The sequence below is a fragment of the Triplophysa rosa genome, linkage group LG9, assembly GCF_024868665.1.
Source record: "Triplophysa rosa linkage group LG9, Trosa_1v2, whole genome shotgun sequence".
Taxonomy (NCBI): domain Eukaryota; kingdom Metazoa; phylum Chordata; class Actinopteri; order Cypriniformes; family Nemacheilidae; genus Triplophysa; species Triplophysa rosa.
Genome location: NC_079898.1, coordinates 1239845 through 1263317, shown reverse-complemented (window position 1 = coordinate 1263317; position 23473 = coordinate 1239845). Strand labels below are relative to the sequence as shown.

General features: G+C 47.3%; 1 protein-coding gene across 1 annotated transcript in view; it reads right to left on the bottom strand.

The window, feature by feature from the left end:
• Positions 1 to 4082: 4082 nt before the first annotated feature.
• The window catches only part of cfap36 (cilia and flagella associated protein 36), a 62421-nt gene continuing 43030 nt past the window's right edge, over positions 4083 to 23473 (bottom strand). Inside the window, exons 10-15 of the mRNA XM_057342177.1 lie at positions 21562 to 21648; positions 17847 to 17970; positions 17697 to 17763; positions 17228 to 17337; positions 14795 to 14932; positions 4083 to 4717 (exon numbers count right to left, since the gene is read on the bottom strand). Coding sequence (XP_057198160.1) covers positions 4634 to 4717; positions 14795 to 14932; positions 17228 to 17337; positions 17697 to 17763; positions 17847 to 17970; positions 21562 to 21648 — 610 coding nt within the window. The 3' untranslated portion in view covers positions 4083 to 4633. The remainder of the gene's footprint in view (positions 4718 to 14794; positions 14933 to 17227; positions 17338 to 17696; positions 17764 to 17846; positions 17971 to 21561; positions 21649 to 23473) is intronic.

Sequence of the window (23473 nt, the reverse complement as noted above, 5' to 3'; positions counted from 1 at the left end):
GCCGATCTCCTCCCCGGAGGGATCCACACTGCCAGCAATCGAACCAACCGCCGGGGGGTTGATGAAGCAGATTGAACCCCTAGTCCCCCATCTCGGTCCCCGAGAGCCTGGCTAGAGCTTCCCAAACCGTCACGGTGGCTAGGGAATGCGATCCAATTCGCCAGACGCCCGCCCAAGTTTCGAGGCATCCTCTCCACCTCAGTCAGAGGCAAGGATGCTCCCGTGCTTCGGGCCGAGGTCGCCACCCTTCTGGCGAAGGAAGCGATCGAGCTCGTCCCACCAGCCGAGATGTTCAGTGGGTTTTACAGCCCATACTTCATCGTCCGCAAGAAAGGCGGGGGGTTGCGCCCCATTCTAGATCTGCGTACCCTGAACAGGCACCTACACAAGCTGCCGTTCAGGATGCTGACGCAGAAGCGCATCCTGATGTCTATCAGATGTCAGGATTGGTTCATGGCAGTCGACCTAAAGGACACGTACTTTCATGTCTTGCAGGCATATCAGTATAGAATCCTCCCCTTCGGTCTGTACCCGTCCCCACGAGTCTTCACGAAGGTCGTGGAAGCCGCCCTCACTCCTCTCAGGGAGAAGGGCGTGCACGTACTCAACTATCTCAACGACTGGCTCATCTTGGCACACTCGCGAGATCTTTTGTGTACACACAGGGACCTGGTGCTCAGGCACCTAGATTGTTTGGGGCTATAGGTCAACCGGGGAAAGAGCAAGCTCTCCCCCCTGCAGAGCATCTTTTTTCTTGGTATGGAACTCGACTCTGTCTCCATGACAGTGTGGCGAGCGCGCACAGTTAGTGCTGAATTGCTTGAACCTTTTCATGCAGCCAGCGGTCAACCTGAAACTACTTCAGAGGCTCCTGGGGCATGGCATCCTCGGCGGGGGTGATCCCCCTCGGGTTGATGCACATGAGATCGCTCCAGCACTGGCTACAGAGTCGGGTTCCCTGGAGAGAGTGGCACACCGGCAGCAAGCGTAGAGTCATCACGCCTCTCTGCCGACGCACCCTAACCCCCTGGTCTTTAATGACCTTTCTGCAGGTTTCGAGGCACATCGTGGTGACGACGGAAGCCTCGCTGCAGGGGTGGGGTGCCGTGTGCAACGGGACGCAGTGTCGAGTCGATCGAAAGGCCCCCACCTGCGTTGGCATATAAACTGCCTGGAGTTGTTGGCTGCTGCTTGCACTGAAGAGGACGCAACCTCTCGTGCAGGACAAGCACGTGCTGGTCCGGTCGGACAGCACAACTACCGTGGCATATATTACTATCAGGGTGGCATTCGCTCACAACATTTACCACAACTCGCCTGACGCCTTCTCCTGTGGAGTCAACACGATGTCAATTGACGATGTCCCTGCGAGCCACACACATCCCAGGTGACCTGAACCAGACAGCCGACGGGCTCTCTCATCAGTCGACGCCTCGCGGAGAGTGGCGACTCCACCCCCCGCGCAGTCCAGCTCACTGGGTGCAGTTCGGGCGGGCACAGGTAGACCTGTTCACCTCCCTGGACACCACCCATTGCCCGCTACTGTACACCCTGCCCGAGGCCCCCCTCGGCACGGATGCCCTAGTGCACAGCTGACCGCGGGGCAAGCGGAAGTACACCTTCCCCCCAGTGAGCCTCATTGCACAGCTCCTCAAGGTCAGGGAAGAGGAGCATCAAGTGGTACGAGTTGCGCCGTACTGGCCCAACCACACTTGGTTCTCGGAGCTAATGCTCCTGACGACAGCTCCCCCTGGCCGATTCCCCTGAAGAAGACCTTCTTTTGCAGGGGAAGGGCACGTTGTGGCATCAGAGCCAGACCTCTGGAAATTCCATGTCTGGCTCCTGGACGGAACGAGGAGATCCTGAGTGGCCTAACCCCCCCGGTGGTGGTTGAGATCATCACTCAGGCTAGGGCCCCTGCCACTAGGTGGCTGTACGCCTTAAGTGGCGCCTCTTTTCGTCCTGGTACTCTTCTCGAGGAGAAGACCCACGGAGTTGCTCGATCGGGAATGGGTTGTCCTTCCTACAAGAGAGACTCGAGGGTAATCTATCCCCTTCCACACTGAAGTGTATGCAGCTGCCATTGCCGCTCATCACGAACCAGTCGCTGGAAAGTCTCTGGGACAGCACGACCTGATCATTAGGTTCCTAAGGGGCGCAAGAAGGCGGCGCCACTTACCCTATTGGGACCTTTAACGGTCCTGGCGGGCCTCCAGAGGTCCCCTTTCGAGCCCCTAGGAGATGCCGCTCTTTCTCTTACGATGAAGACGGCCCTCCTGGTGGCGCTCGCCTATCCTGAGATCCCAGCCCGGCTACGTGCCCAAAGTTCCCACCACTCCCTTTTGGGACCAGGTGGTGAACTTGCAGGTGCTCCCCACTGGGAAGAAAGACTCAACCCCATCCAAGTTGTGTCCAGTATGGCCTCTGCGCCTCTACTTGGACCACACGCAGAGCTTTAGGAGCTCTGAGCAGCCCTTTGTCTGTTTTGTAGGTCAGCAACAGGGGAGAGCTATCTCCAAACAGAGATTGGCGCACTGGTTCGCGGACGCCATCGCTACGGCGTAACGATCCCAGGCCGCCCGTGCCCGCTGGCAGTGAGGGCACACTCCACCCGGGGTAAGGCCTCCTCATGAGCACTGGTGCAGGGCGCCTCTCTGGCAGACATCTGCAGAGCTGCGGGTTGGGCTACGGCCAATACCTTCACGAGGTTCTACAGCCTTCGCGTGGAACCGGTGTCAGTCTTGCCAACAGGTGAGACCGGCGGCCAGTAGGGCATACGCCTGCGAAAGCGCCTTCCCATCTCCTAAATTAGTCAAGAGTGTTATTTTCGCCTCCCTTCTTCCCCCACCGGGCGAAGAATAGGCATTCCATCGATCACTAAGCACTTTCTGGTGGCGGGCTGGGCGGAGCAGCCCTGCCTCCTCAGACTGGGTATCAGCTGCATTATCTAGCGTATAGCTCTAACCGGACCTAGTGCCCCACACGAAGTAACCCCCCCAGCAGGGTGGTTCTGTCTGATGTATCCTCATGATCTGGTTCCCATCTTGGTAACCCATGACCTCCCCTAGGTGGACCTCGACCTTGCGGTACTCCCTTCAGTCCAAACATTCCTCCAATGAGTTCTCCCCTGCCGGCGAGACCATGTTGGTGTCTCCACTAAACTCCTCCCTATTGTAGTAAGTGGCCTCCGTAGCACGTTTCCTCAGTGAGGAAAGAGCGCTTCCCCAGTGGCCCTTACGGTGCCGGGTGACTTCTCGCTGTTAGAGAAACAATGCCTCCGCCTGTGAAGGCCGGTGGCAGGGGCTTCCCACCTTTCCAAAGCTCTGGGACCCCCTACCTCTCCACTGGATGGTTACAATTTCGTGCTAGCGATCATGTCTGACACACCTAAGCCAGTCAGCGGCACTGACACAGCACCGTGGCGTTTTTGATAGGAACCCCATCTGTTGGTTCGACACAACGTTGAGACACAACATCTTGGTTACGTCTGTAACCTCTGTTCACTGAAGGAGGGAACAAGACGTTGTGTCCTTCATGCCACAACGGCCGCCCGCTGCAGCAGTCAAGAGATGCTCTCAGGCTCCTCAGCACAAAAGGTGAATGAATGCAGCACGCCATCTCCCCTTTATACCCAGATATCTGGGGTGGAGTCCGGCATGAAAATTTCATTCGCCAATTTCATTGGCCTTTTCAAATTAGTCAGAAGATGATAGGTTCTCAAGTCAAACCCCATCTGTCGGTTCGAGACAACGTCTCGTTCCCTCCATCAGGGAACAGAGGTTACAGACGTAACCAAGATGTTCACACAGACTCTAAGCACTTGTATCCTGACCTCTGAGAGACAACATCAAAAAAACTTTACCAGAATTTGCATATATTTCTTGAATGTTAAAGGTATAATTCACCGGTGCTCTCGTATCATTCCAAATCTGTATGAACACAAACTCACATTTCTCAAAATAGAAATCAGAAATGATGACAGAATTTGGATATTTGGATGAACAGGCCCTTTGAAGTTCTAGTGTTTTCATACACAATATCCAGTTCTGAACATATATCTGGGATAAAGAACCAATTCCCAATGACAAAAAAAATTTAATTTATTGAAATTTTCCACAAAACTTCTGTCAACGATTCTTGAAATGACAAAATATGCATATAATGAATAAGAAAAGTGGAACACTTTTGCCCTGCCAAACAACATCAGTGAAGAGTGCCGTGTATGTACAAACACAACAGATCATGCTTTGGTGAACATCATATTCAATAGCTCTGGTGCAAGCCGTTTGATTGAATATCATTTTCAAAGGTGTTATTGCAGAGGTCTCCGGTGTCCTGCAGAGTTTAGCTCCAACCCTAAATAAACACACCAAAACAAGCTCATCAAGGTCTTCAGGATTACCTCAAAACTTCACAGAAGGTGTGTTGTAGTTGGTTTGGAGCTAAACTCCACAGGACAACGGCCCTCCAGGAACTGAGTTTGACACCTCTCTGACTGTAAGTTCTCAAAACAGTCTTTTGAGGTGTTCATAGAAGATCATGTCAGACCACTGTCTAATACAAGATTTTTAGATAAAAAAAATACAAATGAAATCCTATACAAAACTGTGTAACGTCAAGCTCCACAGCATTATTATTTCTTGATGACTTCCTCTTTGAGTTTTTCTGCCAGGTGTTTTCTTTTCTGCAGCTTCTTCTTCTCTTCAACAGAGATTTCCTTAAAGAAGAAAACAATTAGTTTTGTGTACGTGCTTAGCATGTTTCAAACTAAACAAAATGTTCATGTTTCAAAGTTTTCAATAAACCATAACACAATACAATAAACAAAAAAGCAGCTGAATCGAAACTAATAGCTTATGGCACTTGAAGTACAACGTATATGTTTTAAGGGAAACAAGCGAAGCAGTGAAAATAGTGGACGCTAGAGGTATATCGTGATCTTTATAACAAAGAGTCATGGTACATGATCTGTGATCTTTTCAGATTCAGACTGGAATATACAGTATATGGACTTTAATACTTAAACAATTAAAAACACTAAACTGCACTAAGAAATTTGTTTTCAAAACGGTAATTAAAACACAATTTTAGGGATGGGAATCAAAAATCAATCCCAATCATGGAATCGGAAGGTTATAAATCGGATACTTGATATAAAATTTCAATTGCTCTTATCAATTGCTGTGCACATTTTTAGAAGTGTACACGTGTTTACTTGTTGATATTTAGGAAAATTCACCATATTTTTACTATAGTAACCATAGTTTAACTAATATTTTATAACCACAAATTTACCAAAATTTACCATAGTTTCTTTATAGTACAGTTTAACTATGATAAACTATAATAATACAAATTGTTATAAATCCAACTATATATGGTTGCTACAGGTTCTATATACGGTTTCATGGGACGCACATGCCTGCCCTGAAGTTTACTTCCTGTCTGTGATTATATTATAGCAATTTATTTTAGATTTAATTTATATTAATATTAAGGTATTTTTATTAATATTTCACTGTATTGTATTAAATTAAATTAAAACTATTCAACAGCTATCGATTCTTTGTGAAGTTAAAGGGCACCCAATGTAGAATATTTACTTTTAAATGTTGTTTGAACATATCTGTGTGTCAGAAGAGTTTGTACAGAACCACCCAAGAATGATAAAAATCCACCCATTCATTTTTTTTAAATCCCCAATAAACCTCAAATATCCTATTGAACGAGCTGTTGGCATTCTCTCAGTAACTTGACGTCACATTGATTGAGCCCTCCCTGATGATGATGGACTCTGCTGTCTCCGCCCTCATCGAGTTGTACACTGACCGCCATTGTTTTCATGCTGGTCTACTTACAGTGAAATACAAGAATGTTTTGTAAACAAACAAGGTGTTTTGTTGTTGGATGCAAGACTGAACATAAGTCTTCATTTACTCCCCACATCTGAGCCTATGAAGACGCTGTGGATTACTTTAATTTCTCAACGGAATGTGCAGAAGACATCAGATGAAGTCACTTTAAACCGGGATGCTTCACAAACGAATGTTAGTGCTGGATTCCTAATGAGTCATGTTTTCACTTTTTAAACATATGACTCATTTGTCCTGTGAACTTTCACTTATAGAAAACAATGTGTTTGTATTTTGTATATCTGTCATTTGAGAGCCATGTCACCAACACCTGTAAAATTGCGTTTTTCCATCTTAAGTATATATCTAAACTATGTCATGATCAGATGCAGAGAAGTTAATTCATGCATTCATGACATCAAAACTAGATTACTGTAATGCACTGTTAGGTGGTTGCCCTGCAGGCTTATTACAAAAACTCCAACTGGTCCAAAATGCGGCAGCTCGAGTTCTTACACGTACAAAAAAGTATGAACATATTAGCCTGGTTCTGTCAGTTTAAATCTAGACTAAAGACGCATCTTTTTAATCTTGCATGAACTACACTTCCATAATATAAATCCTCTGAGGGTTTAGGCTGCATTAGTTAGATCAACCGGAACCAGAAACACAACTGATGTACTTGTTGCATCAAAGAGTGCAGAACAGTACTCTACTCTCAGCCAGTCTTGTCTCATTGTTCCAAGGTTACCACAGCGAGCAGGATGCAGTTCATGGCCAGACCTGATGGTAGAGCGGAGAATGGGAAGCGGCGACCTGACAAGAGCTGAGACGATAGAGCAGGATAAAGAAGGACGAGGTCACTTGACACGTCTTCACTACAAAATTTCAAATGCTATTAGATTATTAATGATAATCTTAAAACTATAATATACCTTATTAGTAAGTTTATTTATTTTTATTTAGCCTTGTTGTGCAAGCACTGTCGAGCTTGTGCAGAGGCAGCAGCTTTTGCCAGAGGGGAACTGGAATCCCCTGGTTGGGCCTGGGTTCTCCTGAGGTTTTTTTCTCGATTAGAGTTTTGGGTTCCTCGCCACCGTTTGCATACTGTTTTGCCTGGCCGGGGGGGCTGCTTTAGAATTTTAAAGTTTTACTTAATTAATATTGCATATAGGAATTCATAGTCTGTTTAATATTTGAGCTGTGCTTTTCTCTCCTTTATCTTAAATGTGTGCTTCTCAGTGATAATCACTGTGTGTGTGTGTGTGTGCATGCGTGTGTGCGTGTGTCTGCACGTCCGTGTGTGTGCGCATTTGTGTGTGTGTGTTCATGTTTTTATATCCCGGTGGGGACCTAAACCTGAATGCACACCAACACATGGGGACTCGTGTCACCGTGGGGACCAAAATTGAGGTAGCCAAAAGCCAAGTCAGATGGTGAAAGTTTTTGGGAAACCTGTTCGATAGCAATCATTTATTTTAGCTACAGTGCAGAAATTGCACACTTGAACTTTGAGAGTATAAACTTGAAGATGCAGTGCACATGGGTATTGCTGCTTTAAAGAATGCTCATTCAGAATTTTTAATTATAGTTAAAATAGGACTGATATGAGATGGCCCATGGGCAAAAAAGCTTATAAATTGTACAGAACAATATTTTTTTTAATCTAAAAATGCAAAAAGTTTACTATGATCTTTAGGATTAGGGGTTGGGTTAGGGGATAAAATATGCAGTTTGTACAGTATAAAAAACATTACGCCTATGGACTGTCCCCACGGAGATAGTAAACCAGACATGTGTGTGTCTTTGTGTGTGTTAGTGCGTGTGTGCGTGTGTGTGTGTGTGTGTGTGTATGTATATATATACTGTATATACACTGTATATATAATATACTGTACATAACATTATATATATATATATATTAGGGCTGTCAATGTTAACGGGTTAACGCATGCGATTACTTTTTTTTGGATTAACGTGTTAAAATATTTAACTCAATTTAACGCAGAAGCAGCTGTTTAGTCATTCTTTGTCTAGCGTTGCATTATATAATCACGCTCTTATAAATGTAAAGGCCTTTAAGCCATTTAAGCGTGATTTGAAAGCGTTGCTTTGGCGCATTCAGTGTAGATAGACAGCTTCTAGCTGTGGGATGCGGCTCAACGTGACAGCGGTCCAGTCTGGTGTAAGTTATAAAGTCACGGGCTAAAGGCTGCATCAGTGAATCTCTGTCAGACAGCACAGCATCAGTATTAAGTTCTCTTTCGTGCTTGAGCATACGAAATCACACAAGATTATGCATGAAAGCCCTTTTGTCTGGCATTTTCTTAAACACAGATTTCAACGTGTTAAATCAAATCTTAAATGAATGCAAAGAGTTGTGAAAATGGGAGAGGCGTCAGATCTGCATAGAGAGACCGCTCTTAAAGGGGCCGCACTCTTAAACCTGCTGCTGTGAGTCCTGTCACTAATGTTAATCAAACAACAAAAGGAAAGAGGAATTCAATGCGTTTAATGTAGCTTTATTGAGAATTCTAAATTAAATACAGAAGAATACTCATTAAAGACTGTAAAGTACGGTGGCTGCTGGGTGTCACAGCGCTGCAATAGCAGAAAACACATGCAAATAGAAAAAACACTAACAAATTCAGAAAGCATCTTCATGTCCTGCAAATTCCCACAACACAAACAAATACAGAAATGTGCTGCAAGTGGCCCAGATGACAACGGAAGTGTTTTTCAGGGGGACTCTAAAAACTGAACTCAATTACTGTCTGTACTTGACTGTCTATACAGAGATTGCCATCACCACCATTCACTCGCTAAGTAAATTGTGGGTATCTTCAAGGTCGATCGCGATGCAGTATGAGCCAGCCCAGTGAAGAAGCAAATAACGTCTCGGTTACGGATGTAACCTCGGTTCCCTGATGGAGGGAACGAGACGTTGTGTCGAACCGACAGATGGAGTTCGTCCATGAGAACCAATCGCTTCCGACTTCTTAGAAAGGGGCCAATGAAAATTGGTCAATGAAATTTGCATGCCAGACTCCGCCCCCGGATATCCGGGTATAAAAGGGAGACGGCGTGCCTCGTTCATTCACCTTAGTTCTGAGGAGCCTCAGACCTCTCACGACTGCTGCAGTGGACAGCACGTGTTGTGGCAAGGAGGACACAACGTCTCGTTCCCTCCATCAGGGAACCGAGGTTACATCCGTAACCGAGACGTTCCCTTTCTGTCGGTCTCTCGACGTTGTGTCGAACCGACAGATGGGGTTCCTATGGAAAACCCCATAACACTGTGCCCTGTCACAATCTCTAGCGAAGCGACGGTGACTGGCCTGGGCGTGTCAGCCGTGAGCGCTACCGCGAAATTGTAACCTACCAGTGGGTAGGTAGGGGGTCCCAGAGCTTTCTTGAAAGGTGGGAAGGCCCCTACCTTCGGCCTCACAGGCGGCGGCCTTGTTTCTCTAACAGCGAGAAGCCGCCCGGAACCGTAAGGCCACTGGGTAAGCGCTACTTCCTCAAGTGGGGGATGCGCTACAGAGACCACTTCCTACCGCAGGGAGGAGTCTAGTGGAGATACCAACATGGTCTCACCGATGGGGGAGAACTCATGGGAAGAATGTGCGGACTGAAGGAGTTAACCGCGAGGTGGAGGTCCACCTAGGGAAGGTCATGGGTTACCAAGGTGGGAACCAATCATGAGGATACATCAGACGGAACCGCCCTGCTGGGGGGTTACAACGTCCGGTAGCACTAGGTCCGGTTAGAGCTATGTTGTGGATAACTCAGTTGGTACCCGGCCTAAGGGGCAGGGCTGCTCTGCCCAGCCCGCCCGCAGGAGGTGCTTGCTTAGTGATGGATGGAGTGCCTGTTCTTCACCCAGTGGGGGAAGAAGGGAGGCTAGTTTAGTACGCTGACCCCCTTAGGAGAAAGGGGGGAAGGTACTGTCATAGGTGTACACCCTACCGGCCGCCAGTCTTGCCTGATGCCTGCAAGACTCGAGCCGTTACCGGTTTTACGCGGAGGCTGTAGGACCTCGCGAAGGTGTTGGGTGTAGCCCAACCCGCAGCTCTGCAGATGTCTGCCAGAGAGGCGCCTCGAGCCAGTGCCCACGAGGAGGCTGTACTCCGTGTGGAGAGAGCTCTCACCCAGTGGGCGTAGGCGATCTTAGGACAGGTACGCCGTAGTGACGGCGTCCATGATCCAGTGCACCAATCTCTGTTTGAGACAGCCCTCCCTGCTGATCTCCAAAACAGACAAAGAGCTGCTCAGAGCTTCTGCGGCTCTGCGTGCGGTCCAAGCAGAGGCGCAATGCGCGTACTGGACACAACACGGATGGGGTTGGGTCTTCCTCCCCGGTGGGGAGCGCCTGTAAGTTCACCACCTGGTGTAGGGGGAGTGGTGGGAACTTTGGGCACGTAGCCGGGCCGGGGTCTCAGGATAGCGTGAGAATAACCGGGCCCGAGTTCTAGGCAATCTGTGGACACGGAGAATGCTTGTAGGTCCGCTACCCTCTTGAGCGTCCTCCCGAGAGCCGTCTTCATCGTGAAGTGAGAAAGAGCGGCATCTCCGAGGGGCTCCAGGACCGCATCAAGGTCGTAAGAGGGTACGGAGCGTGGGTGAGGTGGAAGCCTTCCCGCGCCCCTTAGGAACCAAATGATCAGGTTGTGCTTTCCTAGAGACTACCAGCAACTGGGTCGTGATGAGCGGCAACAGCGGCTACATACACGTTCAGTGTGGAAGGGGAGAGATTATTCTCGAGTCTCTGGAAGGACCGCACCCACTTGATCAAGCAACTCTGCGGGTCTTCTCTTCGAGAAGAGCACCAGGATGAGAAGAGGCACCACTATAGGCGTATAGTTGCCTAGTGGCCAGGGCCCTAGCCTGAGTAGTGGTCTTAACCGCCGCAGGGGGTAGGCCACTCAGGATCTCCTCGTTCCGTCCAGGGGCCAGACATGGAGGTTCCAGAGGTCTAGCCCGTGATGCCATAACGTGCTCTTCCCCTGGGAAAGCAGGTCCTTTGTCAGGGGAATCGGCCAGGGGGGAGCTGTCGTCAAGAGCATTAGCTCCGAGAACCAAGTCCGGTTGGGCCAGTATGGTGCAACTAGTAGACTTGATGCTCCTCTCCCCTGACCTTGCACAGGGTCTGTGCAATTAGGCTCACTGGGGGGAAGATGTACTTCCGCTTGTCCCACGGCCAGCTGTGCGCTAGAGCATCCGTGCCGAGGGGGGCCTCGGGCAGGGAGTACCTTAGCGGGCAATGGGTGGTGTCCAGGGAGGCGAAGGGGTCTACCTGAGCCCATCCGGACTGTACCCAATGAGCTGGCTGCGCGGGGGTGGAGTCGCCACTCTCCGCGAGGCATCAACTGACGAGAGAGCACATTGGCTGTCTGGTTCAGGTCGCCTGGGATATGTGTGGCTCGCAGGGATCTGATCACCTGCGGACTCCACAGGAGGAGGCGTCGGGCGAGTCGTGTTGCTGCAGTAAGCGAACGCCACCCTGGCGGTTAAATAAGCTACGGCAGTTGTGCTGTCCGACCGGACCAGCACGTGCTTGTTCTGCACGAGAGGTTGTAACCCCTTGAGTGCGGGTAGCACATCCAACAACTCTAGGCAGTTGATATGCCTGCGCAGGCGGGGGCCCGTCCATCGCCCCGACACTGTGTGCCCATTGCACACGGCACCCCAATCCTGCAGGGAGGCGTCTGTCGACCCTGATGCCTCTCGACCTGCCCGAGAGGGACCCCCATCCGTAGAAAGGTCATTGAAGACCAAGGGGTTAGGGTACGTCGGCAGAAAAGAATAATCACCATCCGCCTGCTGCCGGTGTGCCACGCTCTCCAGGGAACTCGACTCTGTAGCCAGTGTTGGAGCGGTCTCATGTGCATCAACCTGAGGGGTATCACCACCGTCGAGGATGCCATGTGCCCAGGAGCCTCTTCCCGCTGACTGCTTGAAATATTCCAGGCAGTTCAACACTGACTGAGTGCAGTCGCGCTGTAATGGAGACAGAGTTGAGTTCCATACCAAAAAAGAGGATGCTCTGCACAGAGGAGAGCTTGCTCTTTTTCGGTTGACCTGTGGTCCCAATCGATCTAGGTGCCGAAGCACTAGGTCCCTGTGTGTACATAACTCACGATCTCACGAGTATGTCAAATGAGCCAGTCGTCGAGATAGTTTAGTACCCGCACACCTCTCTCCCTGAGGGGAGTGAGGGCGGCTTCCACGATCTTCGTGAAGACTCGTGGGGACAGGGACAGACCGAAAGGGAGGACTCTGTACTAATATGCCTGACCCTCGAAAGCAAACCGTAGGAACGGGCGATGACGAGGGAGAATTGAGACATGAGAGTAAGCGTCCTTCAGGTCGATTGCCATGAATCCATCTTGACATCTGACAGATGCCAGGATGCGCTTCTGCGTGAGCATCCTGAACGGCAGCTTGAGTAGGTGCCTGTTCAGGGTACGCAGATCTAGCGACCCCCGCTCTTTTGGGGACGATGAAGTACGGGCTGTAAAACCCGTTGAACATCTCGGCTAGAGGGACGAGCACGATCGCTTCCTCACCAGAGGGGTGGCGACCTCGGCCCGAAGCACGGGGGCTCCCTTGCCTCTGCTGAGGTTAAGAGGATGCCCCGAAACTTGGGCGGGCGTCCGGGGAGTGGATCGCGTAGCCGAGACGGACCGTATCCCGTAGTCACCGTGACGGTTTGGGAAGCTCTTGTCAGGCTCCCAGGGACCGACACAGGGAGGCTAGGGGTACGTTCTGCTTCATCGACCTCCCGGGGGTGGTTCGATGGCTGGCAGTACGGATCCCTCGCCGTGGGGGGGACCCCCGGGGAGGAGATCGGCTCTGCAGTTTTACCTGTCTGGCGAAGATGTAGCACAACGCACCATCGAATGAGAGTGCTTAGGCTGATGATTATCCTTGACATTGGGTCTTGCCGCAACGTCGAGTTGCCGAACACCGTCGTGCAGAGGGTGAGAGCGGCTGTGATAATACCCAGACGATGATGTGGCACAAAGCACCGTCGATTGAGAGTGCTTAGGCTGCTGATTATCCTCGACATTGGGTCTCGCCGTGACGCAACGTCGAGTTGCCGAACACCGTCGTGTAGAGGGTGAGAGCGGCTGTGATAAACGCCCAGAGAGGGAGAAAACTTTTAGAAAGGTATTCTCGAACTCCCTGGGGTCTTCCCATGAGGGCCGCATTGGCTTTCGCCGCGGCTGCTGATGGGGTGGTGGTCTCCTCTTCGATGTCTCGAAGAGGACCAGGGCTGCTGGGAAGCAGACGGTGCACGGGATCTCGGCGGCCAGAGGGCGGTCGAGTCGCGGCTGGGGAGGACATACGTGATATCCTCTGTCTGCTCCCTAACTGTCGAACTCGACAGTATCACCAAACAGCCCCCCCTTGCGAGATGGGTGCATCGAGAAAGCGGACTTTCTCAGAGTTACTCACCTGTGCAAGGTTCAGCCAGAGGTGTCTCTCCTGGACCACAAGTGTGGACATCGCCCGACCCAGGGCCCGCGCGATCACCTTGTTCGCCCGAGAGCGAGGTCGGTGAAGCCGCGGAGTTCCTGCATAAGCGCTGGGTCGGTCTTACCCTCGTGGAGCTCTCTCCGCGCATTGGCCTGCAGGAAGGCCATAGCATGGAGAGAGGGGACAGCTTGGCCCGCAGCAGAGTAAGCTCTCGACACCTCAGATGCCGAAAAGCCTACGTGCTTTGGACGGGAGTTTAGGTCGAGCCCCGGGGGACATCGACGTATCCTCTAGCTGCCCCACCATCGAGGGAAGAAAGGGTGATGGAACTAGTTGACGTGTACGCGCCGAAGGGGGCGTTCCAGGTCGTACTAGGTTCCTCATGCACTTCCGGGGGAACACGGCACTGAGGGCGAGTGCGGCTTGGAGCCGCTCTCAAGCCCGATGTACCGTGTATCCAGCCGCGAGCGTTGGGAGAGGCAGTGCGGTGCACCGCAACCCAAAGCCGGCGGCCCGGGAAAGCATGGCTGACATTTCGACATCCGCTTCTTCCTGATCTCGACCCCCCGAGGGAGGGAGCTTCAAGGAATCGTCGGAGTCTGATGCCAGTAAGTCACCCTCCGATGCTGCAACAGACACCTCATCATCACGTACCGTGTCCGATACGTGATTGAGGAATAAGACGGCGGACCGTCTTATGGGGAACGGTCAGACGAGCAAGGCGAGGTGCGAACGGTCCGCGAGCCAGTGGCTGACGGATTAGCGCTCACAGTAATCCTCATATCACCCTCGCTGCTCGCCGTAGCGGGCGGCAGGGCCGTAGTCCTGCCGTCACGGAACGGGAAGCAGACAAGGTGGTGGCTGAGTCCCGTGGGAACACAGCCACCCGTGACGCAACGTCTGAATCGTCAGCCGCCCGCAGTGCGGGCAGGACGTATCCACAACATCTGCCCCAGCGTACTGGAAGCAGACATCGTGTCCGTCCCCCTCCTCGATGAGTGTGTTGCACCCAAGAGAACAGCGGGACATGCCACGCTGGAGAAATTTGCTCTTTTAGAGAAAAAAACTCGAACACTTCTGGAACCGCCGAGACGCCCAGGGGAAGTCGCTGCAGGAAGGGACAGTCCGCTGCACCACGTCGTAGAGCCGGCAGTCTTGTAGCGAAGTCTGTTGATCATTAGCGAAGGCTCCGAAGAACAAAAGGTGAATGAATGAGGCACGCCGTCTCCCTTTTATACCCGGATATCCGGGGGCGGAGTCTGGCATGCAAATTTCATTCGCCAATTTTCATTGGCCTTTTCTAAGAAGTCGGAAGCGATTGGTTCTCAGGGACGAACCCCATCTGTCGGTTCGACACAACGTCGAGAGACCGACAGAAACGGAATCACAGTTTCCACTACTCTTCAGTCTTCAGGTTTAAATCAGGAATCTACGGACACAGAATGAATGAAGGTAAGTACCTGTGTGCTGTGTCTGGGGTCCGGGGCCACAGGAGCACTTTCTGTGGGGCTCTTTAGTGTCTGATCTCTCTTCAGAGCATGCAATTTATCTCTCTGCTGCTTCAGATACTCAGTGCGCCGCTGTAGACCCTCCTCGTCCTGCACACAATCATAAGCTAAAGGCTCAAGTGTACTACAAGTAGCAATTAAACACATATTTAATACAAATGTTAAAAGCACATTTTAGTTCATGTTCATGGTGTCTCAAGACAGCACAGTTGAGTACACGTACATGTTCTAAACATTATCTTAAGAAGTACTAAAGAATCATATTTAGTATATTAAAGTCCGTGTAAAGGGAATTCCAAGAATTGTTTCTAAACACACTATAAATGTATAGCTGGAACAGTTTAAAACGACTGAACTATGTACAGAAGGTTTGAATTGTAGAGTTTTTCCACAGTTTTCATGTTGAGGATTTTTTGGGCGGTCCTGAAATCATGTCTCGATGACGCACTGGAGTGAGCATGCATGACCCCTCCCCTAACACTAGAGAGCATCAGTATCAGCGGGTTCACCTGCTCAATCACACACACACTTTCAGGCTTTATCTCACCCGCTCAGTCTGACCAAACAAATCTCACGCCAGATAACAAGTGAATGCTAATGCAGTCGCGAATACACGGAGGATCAGTGGGCAACACGCTTCATTGATTCTCTATTGATGAAGAGCATGTGCATTGACTTGCGTGTGTTTAAATTCAAATCCTCCCATTAAACTCTTCTCATATACAGTACTGGTGACTCAGGCTGAGAGAGGCGATGGATATCAGGCAACAGAGGAATGTTATAAGCAGGTAAAATAATAATGGCATAATGTAATTGAGTGCAGCTATAACTTCAAACTGCTGTCAATGACAGCCTGTCATGTGATGTAAGGTTAGCATTAAATACTAAGTGTTGTAAATTTAGCATTAAGGTGACAAGTAGTCCGTCTTTGCTCTTTCAGGGAGTACAAACATCATAAGTTGAATGGTGCAACTAAAAAATATTTAGTAGTGCGTAAATTGTAACTTTGTGCCTGTTTAAGTCAAAACTAGACTAAGTTGTAACTTACAGCTGGTGCAACCGGCCCCAGGACCTCAGAAGACTGTGTCAGATTAGAGTCACATCAAAAATGTCACTTACAGTTATTATAGTCTTCTATCATTCTTTCTTTATTTCGATAATGCTTATATATGTCCTGTTTGTGCCGAAATTGATTTTCGGTAAAACTGCTTTGCAACAAAGTCTGTATAGGGAAGTTGCCCCTCCCACAGAGAATCATCAGTCTTGAATGATTAATGATTGGCTGTTTTTACTGGAGAAGCTGTAAAGTTTTAGAAGTACGGCATCATGTTCATATCCATTAACTTTGTATGCAACCATACAAAATAGAGAAAAATGCGACAGAAATCGATTTATATTGAATTACAACACAACTCAAGTTACATTTGTGAGGAACATATCGTCACTGTCGGGCAGAATCCTTGCATCTCCAAAACCATTATTTTTCAGGAAATTAAAAAAACAGCATATTTTTTGAGTTATTAAACATTGTATCGTTAAAGTAGGTATTATACCGTATATTGCTATCATATACTGTTGTGTACCAACATTAACACAACATTTCCCCAAAACCATCTTTAATCAGAGATACAAGGTTTATGACTTGGGAGCAGGGAGATACGAGATTACGCTGTCATTGATAAGAATGGTACGGAAACAGACGTCGCTGCTGCCAGCAGTGTTCATCAACGTCTGCGGTCGCGTTGAGCCTCTTGACAAGAGAAAAGGCTTCAATCGTTAACCAAAGCTAACGACTGTGGTTACATGCATCTTCCTAAACTCTATTTTAAAGGTTTAAGAACTATAAGTGATGTAATACAAAAAAGGATGAGCTGACTAGGCTGTCTATTAGGCGGAAATTAGCCGAATCTGCTCGCAAACTTACCTTCGTGGCTCACGGGCTTCCTTCTGCACCGAAGCATTACAGCTATCGATTTTTAACAAAACAGACCTACTCAAATGTATCTAACCTAACTATTTTCACTCGTTATTGTCTAAAAAACTTTCAATCAGAAGACGTAATGCCGAGAGGCTCCAGCGGAGTGAAGAAGAGGTGGAGTTACGAGACTTCTCAGACAGTTGAAGTGTCCAATGGAGTTAAGAGATTTGCTCTCAAGCTATTTTCAACACTTTAGATTGGTTAATAATTTGTAAAAATAACAGACCCACATGGGGACTGACCAATAGCATCGATTTGTGAAAAAATATGAAATTGACCAAATTTGGACATAGGATGTTTCCGCCCGACAGTGACGATATGAAAGTATATTATTAGGTGCTCTAATCCTTTGACAGGTTGTGTGGTTATGAAGAGACACACATTAAATGATTGGGTGGGGTTCTCACAGCGAGACGTCTGGAGCTGTCACTGTCGCTCAGGATCTCTGAAGTTGTAGGGTCGGCCGATCCAGAACCCTTCACAGGTGGCCTTACAGCAGGTAGTGTCTTTCTCGCACCTGTACAACACACACACACAATCTAATGATTTTACCAGATCTACACAATCATCCACCAATGATTGATCAAGAGTAAAGTGCAGAATTTATCTTTATTAGTGATTTTACCACGGCCATTGACAAACAAATTTCTCACAATAACTGAAACATTTACTTGTGCAAAAGTATATGAACCCTTTTATTTCGTAGCTCAAGGGGTTGACAAACTTTCAAGCAGCACTGCTGTATCTGGGCAGCTGCGACGATGCGAGTTGCTTTTTGTTAATGTGATCAAGATGATTGTAATGGTTGGTGTCATCACACAGCACTCAACATCAATCAGTGTAAGAGCAATAACGCTAGATAAATGTGATTCTCACATGACGGAGGTGAAGTCTTCAGAACTCCATATTCCTTCAGCTCGTTCTCTTGTGAAGTGCCGTTGATCTGTAGAGTCAGAGTTTCATCAGCACACGGTCAGTGCATCAGCAGTATTACCTCACACATGCTCAGTACTCTCCGTCTCTTACACCGTTCACAGAATCACACGCTGTTCCCAGCAGCGCTACAGATAAACTGCTGGACGTGGAGGCCGTCTCCTCCTTCTCCTCTATCCTGTCTGCTATCTCCAGCTCATACTCCTCTTTCGACCTCCTGCAGAAGAACACAAGTCCAGCACATTGCATCTAACGTACCCAAATCCCCAATGAAATAATACGTGGGATTTACAATGATCCAAAAAGATTATCAACATGATGAATATTTTAAAAAATGACTATAAAAGTGAACATGAAAATGTTCCTAGGTAGAAAGATCCCCCTGACCGCTTTACAAAAGCTAGCATGGTTTGTTAGGTTGCTTTTTTATTAATTTTAATATGTGAGGTCACTCACTGTCTGGGACAGCAATTGTTTTTGAAAAAGTCAACTTTAACGGAAGGAACCAGATTGGCCGACCCATACATGCTCACTCAATGGATGGATGAACCAGTTAATGGGCCTGCCACAGAAAGAAACCAAGCGTGTATAGTTAAGAGAAGCTGAGAGCGTATAAATCTTCAGATGCCTATGTCTACTAACAGTGGCAACATTAGCAAGATTAGCTCACGGTTCCCTCTCTCTTTCTACTAATGCACTTATGGCAACTGAAGAAAAAGGGATTACGAACGTTTTCTGTAAGGGATAATGTACGGGCAGCCGGTTGTTATCGCAGAAATCATTTTATTTCATGATAACAGCTGGCTGCTTGTACATTATCCCGCTTATTACACGCCTACTTGCCACATGAGAAAAAAACTGGACATGAAATGTGAAATATTTTATTAGCTAATTTTTACCGAATGCAGAACTTCCGTGAGGAAAAGCCCTTTAGTTTTGGTTTTAAAGTAAGAAATGACGTTCAAACATCACGAACAGGCAAATTGGTTTAATCATTTGTAAATATAATGTCATATATGTTATTAAAGACATATGTATAATTCATTTTTGTGTAATATTAAACTGCCCCTCTCAAAATGATTTGCAGCATCCGGGTTACAGGGTGTTATTAGTTTTGAGCGGTTGTTATTTGAAAATAACAACCCTTGGAATGTCGCGACTGGCCAATCAGAATCAAGCATTCAAATGAGCCGTGTAATAAATATGTTTAGTCTCTGGTTGCTAGGTAACTGCTAGATGTATAGCTAACAAAGTTGTTATGTAGTTGCCTATGCGCTAAAGTTAACGTTACGTGAAATAACTTCCCCAGTTTCTGATTAGGTGGGCACACATGAGATATTTTTAGACACGCAACCAAATCATAATCCATACCGACAAAAGACAATCGTTTCTTTAATCTTAAGTGATGCCCTGCAAACGCGAGCATTTTTGATGATGGTTTCTGTCCAGTCCTCTCGTTTTATTGGGTTTACCTACAGCTGTTGGCAGCAGGTACTGTATGTGTTAACATTTCAAATTGGAGCCTGTATTCCATTGACTCTGGCACTCAAGATATAAAAATATCATCTTATTGTGTTGTTATGTAGCTGACTGTGTGCTGGTTTGTATTGGCCACCTCCAGTTTTCATTTTGTTTTGCGGTGATGTAATCATGATGACGTCGACACTAAAACGATGTATACCGCTGAACGTAAATGAATGAATGTGTTTAACTCAGCGCTTGGCATGTTAGATTTCATTACAATTTCATCACATTTACATGTATTCTTTAGCAGACGTTTTAATTCAAAGCGACATGCAGATAAAAGAACATTTTATAACCAGTGCGAGTGAATCCGCTCTGCTGCTCTTTCACCTTCACTGTTTATACAAGAGTCTCTCAGGTCAAGTGAGCTGTGTCTGCATATAAACAAAGTGCATTCTCATATATTTCTGAACACAGACTGCTATGAACTCAATTTCTTCTTTGGCCTGGGACCAAACAATGCACATGAGGTTAAGCGAGTCCTGAGAATTGTGAATGCCAGGAAGGTGACTGAACAAGATGGGATCCCAGGCAGTGTTCATTTATAGTTTTCGTTAACAACATGTTTTAAATGACTGTCATGAAGAAAATATTGTCATAAAATAATACTGACACTTTCATCCACTAATAAAACGAGAGGAAAATATATCCCAACCGGCTCCAAACACCAGTCATTTATGGGCCAAACCCTTAAAGGTGTGATGAACTGGCATTGTTTATTGTGTTATACTGTTGTGTGAGGTCTACTTATGACGTCCGCATGATTTTTACATTAAAAAAATTCAGCATTTGAGACCCGTGATTGTGAACCGGACAGAAGATCACCGCAGTTTTAGATGCTTAATGTGAATCGGGCCTAATGCAGGGGGGATCAATTTGAACTTTTTTATTAAACAATATGAACGTTATTTCGTTAATAGGCTCTATATCACATTGGACAATCCGTTATTATTGTTCTGTGTCTGATAATAATAACAGATAAATATTTCTTGCAGTCTCTGTTAAGTTTATTTGTACAATTAATTGCTGTAGCGAAGTTTTCTTTGATCACCATTTCTTATGTACTGTATTCAATGCATTATGATTTTTCCTTAAAAATGATTCTAATGTTATGTGTAAGCATATACTGGACAATTATATTGAGATATATTTTGAGGTCATTTTAAACAGTAATGTTAATATGCCACAGTATTTACAATGTGTGTGTGTGTGTGTGTGTGTGTGTGTGTGTGTGTCCTGTGGGGACCTAAACCTGAATGCACACCACGGGCAAAAAAGCTTATAAATCGTACAGAACGCTATTTTTGGAAAGTCTAAAATGCTAAAATTTGGGTTGAATGTACTGAACGAATATGCCTTGCATAAAACAAGTACAGTAGGTGTTTTGAATCTGAACGAGACAGATCTCTCGTTCGTAAATGAACTGAATCAGATGGTACTTTACTATGGTCTTACTATGGTAATCCAAATGGTTGTACTGTAAATATCATGCTTAAACGAGAGTTGGGAAACCCTGGACAATTTCAAACATTAATTATGGATTGGTTGAAATTGACAAACTGTAGGTTAATATTTTACCACAGTACTTTGTTGCTAATACTGCTGTTGTTTATTTTTTGCTACTATTAAATATGACAAATCAGTAACGTCATGCACTTTTTAATCTGCACCCGATTCTGTTCTCGCTGTCCTGCTGTTAAACACTGACTAAAGGATGAGACAATAGTCTCTGAGTGTGGGATATTAAAAAGACTATGTTTGGTTTGAGCTACTGAACGCTCTGTGTGAGCTTCTTCTGAAATGGTTACAGAATCGAAATGTTAAAAAAACTTTTTCAAACTGATTAATGATTTCTTTTGTTATGGTGACTAAAATTATGTTCAACACATTGGTTCAGTGGTTGGCACTGTTGTCTCACAGTAAGAGGCGTGTGTAGTTTGCATGTTGTCCCTGTGTTAGCGTGGGTGTCCTGTACTCCAGTTCCCCCCCCAGTCACTAAACTGCCCTTGGGTGTGCAGGTGTGAGTGTCTGTGAATGACCTGCAATGGACTGTTCATCTATACCAGTGGTTCTGTTCCTTGGGACCCACTGCTTTGCACATTTTGCAGGCTGACAGAGGCGAGTGGGCGTGGTTTCAGCTCAGACAGCGGACACGCCCCCAGCGTTTGAGAGCAGAGAGTTCTGTTTTTGATAACTTGGCGGTTATTTACTTGGCGGGTTTTTCATAACACATTGTTCTATGCTGTGACAAACTCAAAACATTTAATATTTAATATTGCTTTACCTGGACTTTAATGAAGGGAAGTTATGATTTGGGCAGTTTAGATAACCAATCAGTGGGGATTTCTTTAAGACTGCAAGGGAAGCTCGGCTTCACCTATAATGAAAAAAATTAATGGTCAAATATGTACTATTGTGTTAACATTTTATTGACTAAAAATGTGTTAGAACACGTTCATCTCAAAGACGAGTTCGTTCAGAATCAGCTACATAAAGCAGGTCGGCTGACTCGATTTCCTTCATAAACATTCCCGTAGCGTCACAGTACATTTCCCTGTTGAAGCCTAGCGTCCATCGACTTCAATGCGGCTGCTTTGAACAGTTTTTTGCAGTGCTTCGAAACTAGACGGTCATTGGATAAATGCTGCGACACACTCGGCATGTCTGGGGGTGAATGGAGGAGTGGGCTGGCCTGGACTCTGGGCTTCTGCGTGATGATTGGAGGGTCTGTCGAAAGACTGCATCTCCTTTTGATTGACAGCGATTTTGTACTATAAAAAGTTGCTGACTCTGAAGATATTCGAGCTCAGTCCCATCGCGGATTTTGCAACCTATTTCTTGGTATTTGCTTGTCGAAATTGCTAGCCAATTTATCACGGTCAATGAAGTCAATCACGGACACACGTCGTCTTTACTGTATACATCGTGGGCTGCGCGAACACGCCTCGTCTTTTTACATCTCGGGCTGCACGGACACTTGTTGTCTTTATACATCGCGGACTGCACGGACAAGCCTTGTCTATTCACATAGTAGGCTGCGCGGACACTCGTCGTCTTTATATACATCGCGGGCTGCGCGGACAGGCCTTGTCTTTATACATCTTGGGCTGCCCGGACACGCCTCGTCTTTTTACATAGTGGGCTTCGTGGAGACTCATCGTCTTTATACATCACGGGCTGCGCGGACAGGCCTCGTCTTTTTACATCGTAGGCTGCGCGGACAGGCCTTGTCTTTATACATCTTGGGCTGCACGGACACTAGTCGTCTTTTTACATAGTGGGCTGCGCGGAGACTCGTTGTCTTTATACATCTTGGGCTGCCCGGACACGCCTCGTCTTTTTACATAGTGGGCTGCACGGAGACTCGTCGTCTTTATACATCGCGGGCTGCGCGGACAGGCCTAGTCTTTTTACATCGTGGGCTGCATGGACACTCATCGTCTTTATACATCGCGGGCTGCGCGGACACACCTCGTCTTTTTACATCGTGGCCTGCGCGGACACTCGTCGTCTTTATACATCGCGGGCTGCGCGGACAGGCCTTGTGTTTATACATCGCGGGCTGCGCGGACACGACTCGTCTTTTTACATCGTGTGCTGGGCGGACACTCATCGTCTTTATGTATAGCAGGCTGCGCGGACAGGCCTCGTCTTTTTACATCGCGGGCTGCACGGACACTAGTCTTCTTTAAACATCCCGGCCATGCGTCTTTATAAGGTTTTAAAGTCAGAAGGGTCTGCGCAAACTGTCTTTATACAGCACAAGCTTTACAGTTCTAAAGTCAGGCCAGTCTGTACTAGTGATGGGTCGTTGTTGAACGATTCATTCATTTTGAATGAATCTTTAACGTGACTCGGGAAGAACGAGTCATCTCGAGAGTGATTCGTTCAGTCGCGCATGCACATTGTGCTACATTCTATGGATCCTGTACTGGAATTAGTAATTTAACTAATTTCTCTGTCCAAAGCTGTCACGTCACATGACAAAAGAACGAACGACTCAAACCCGAAGACTCGAGAGGTGAACTAATCAATTCTCTTTCCGGCTCAGACTGCATTGGTAAAGCGTACAGGGCTGTCATGTGATGAACGAACGACTCAAACCCGAAGACTCGAGAGGTGAACTAATCAATGCCTCGGGCAGGGAGTACCTTAGCGGGCAATGGGTGGTGTCCAGGGAGGCGAAGGGGTCTACC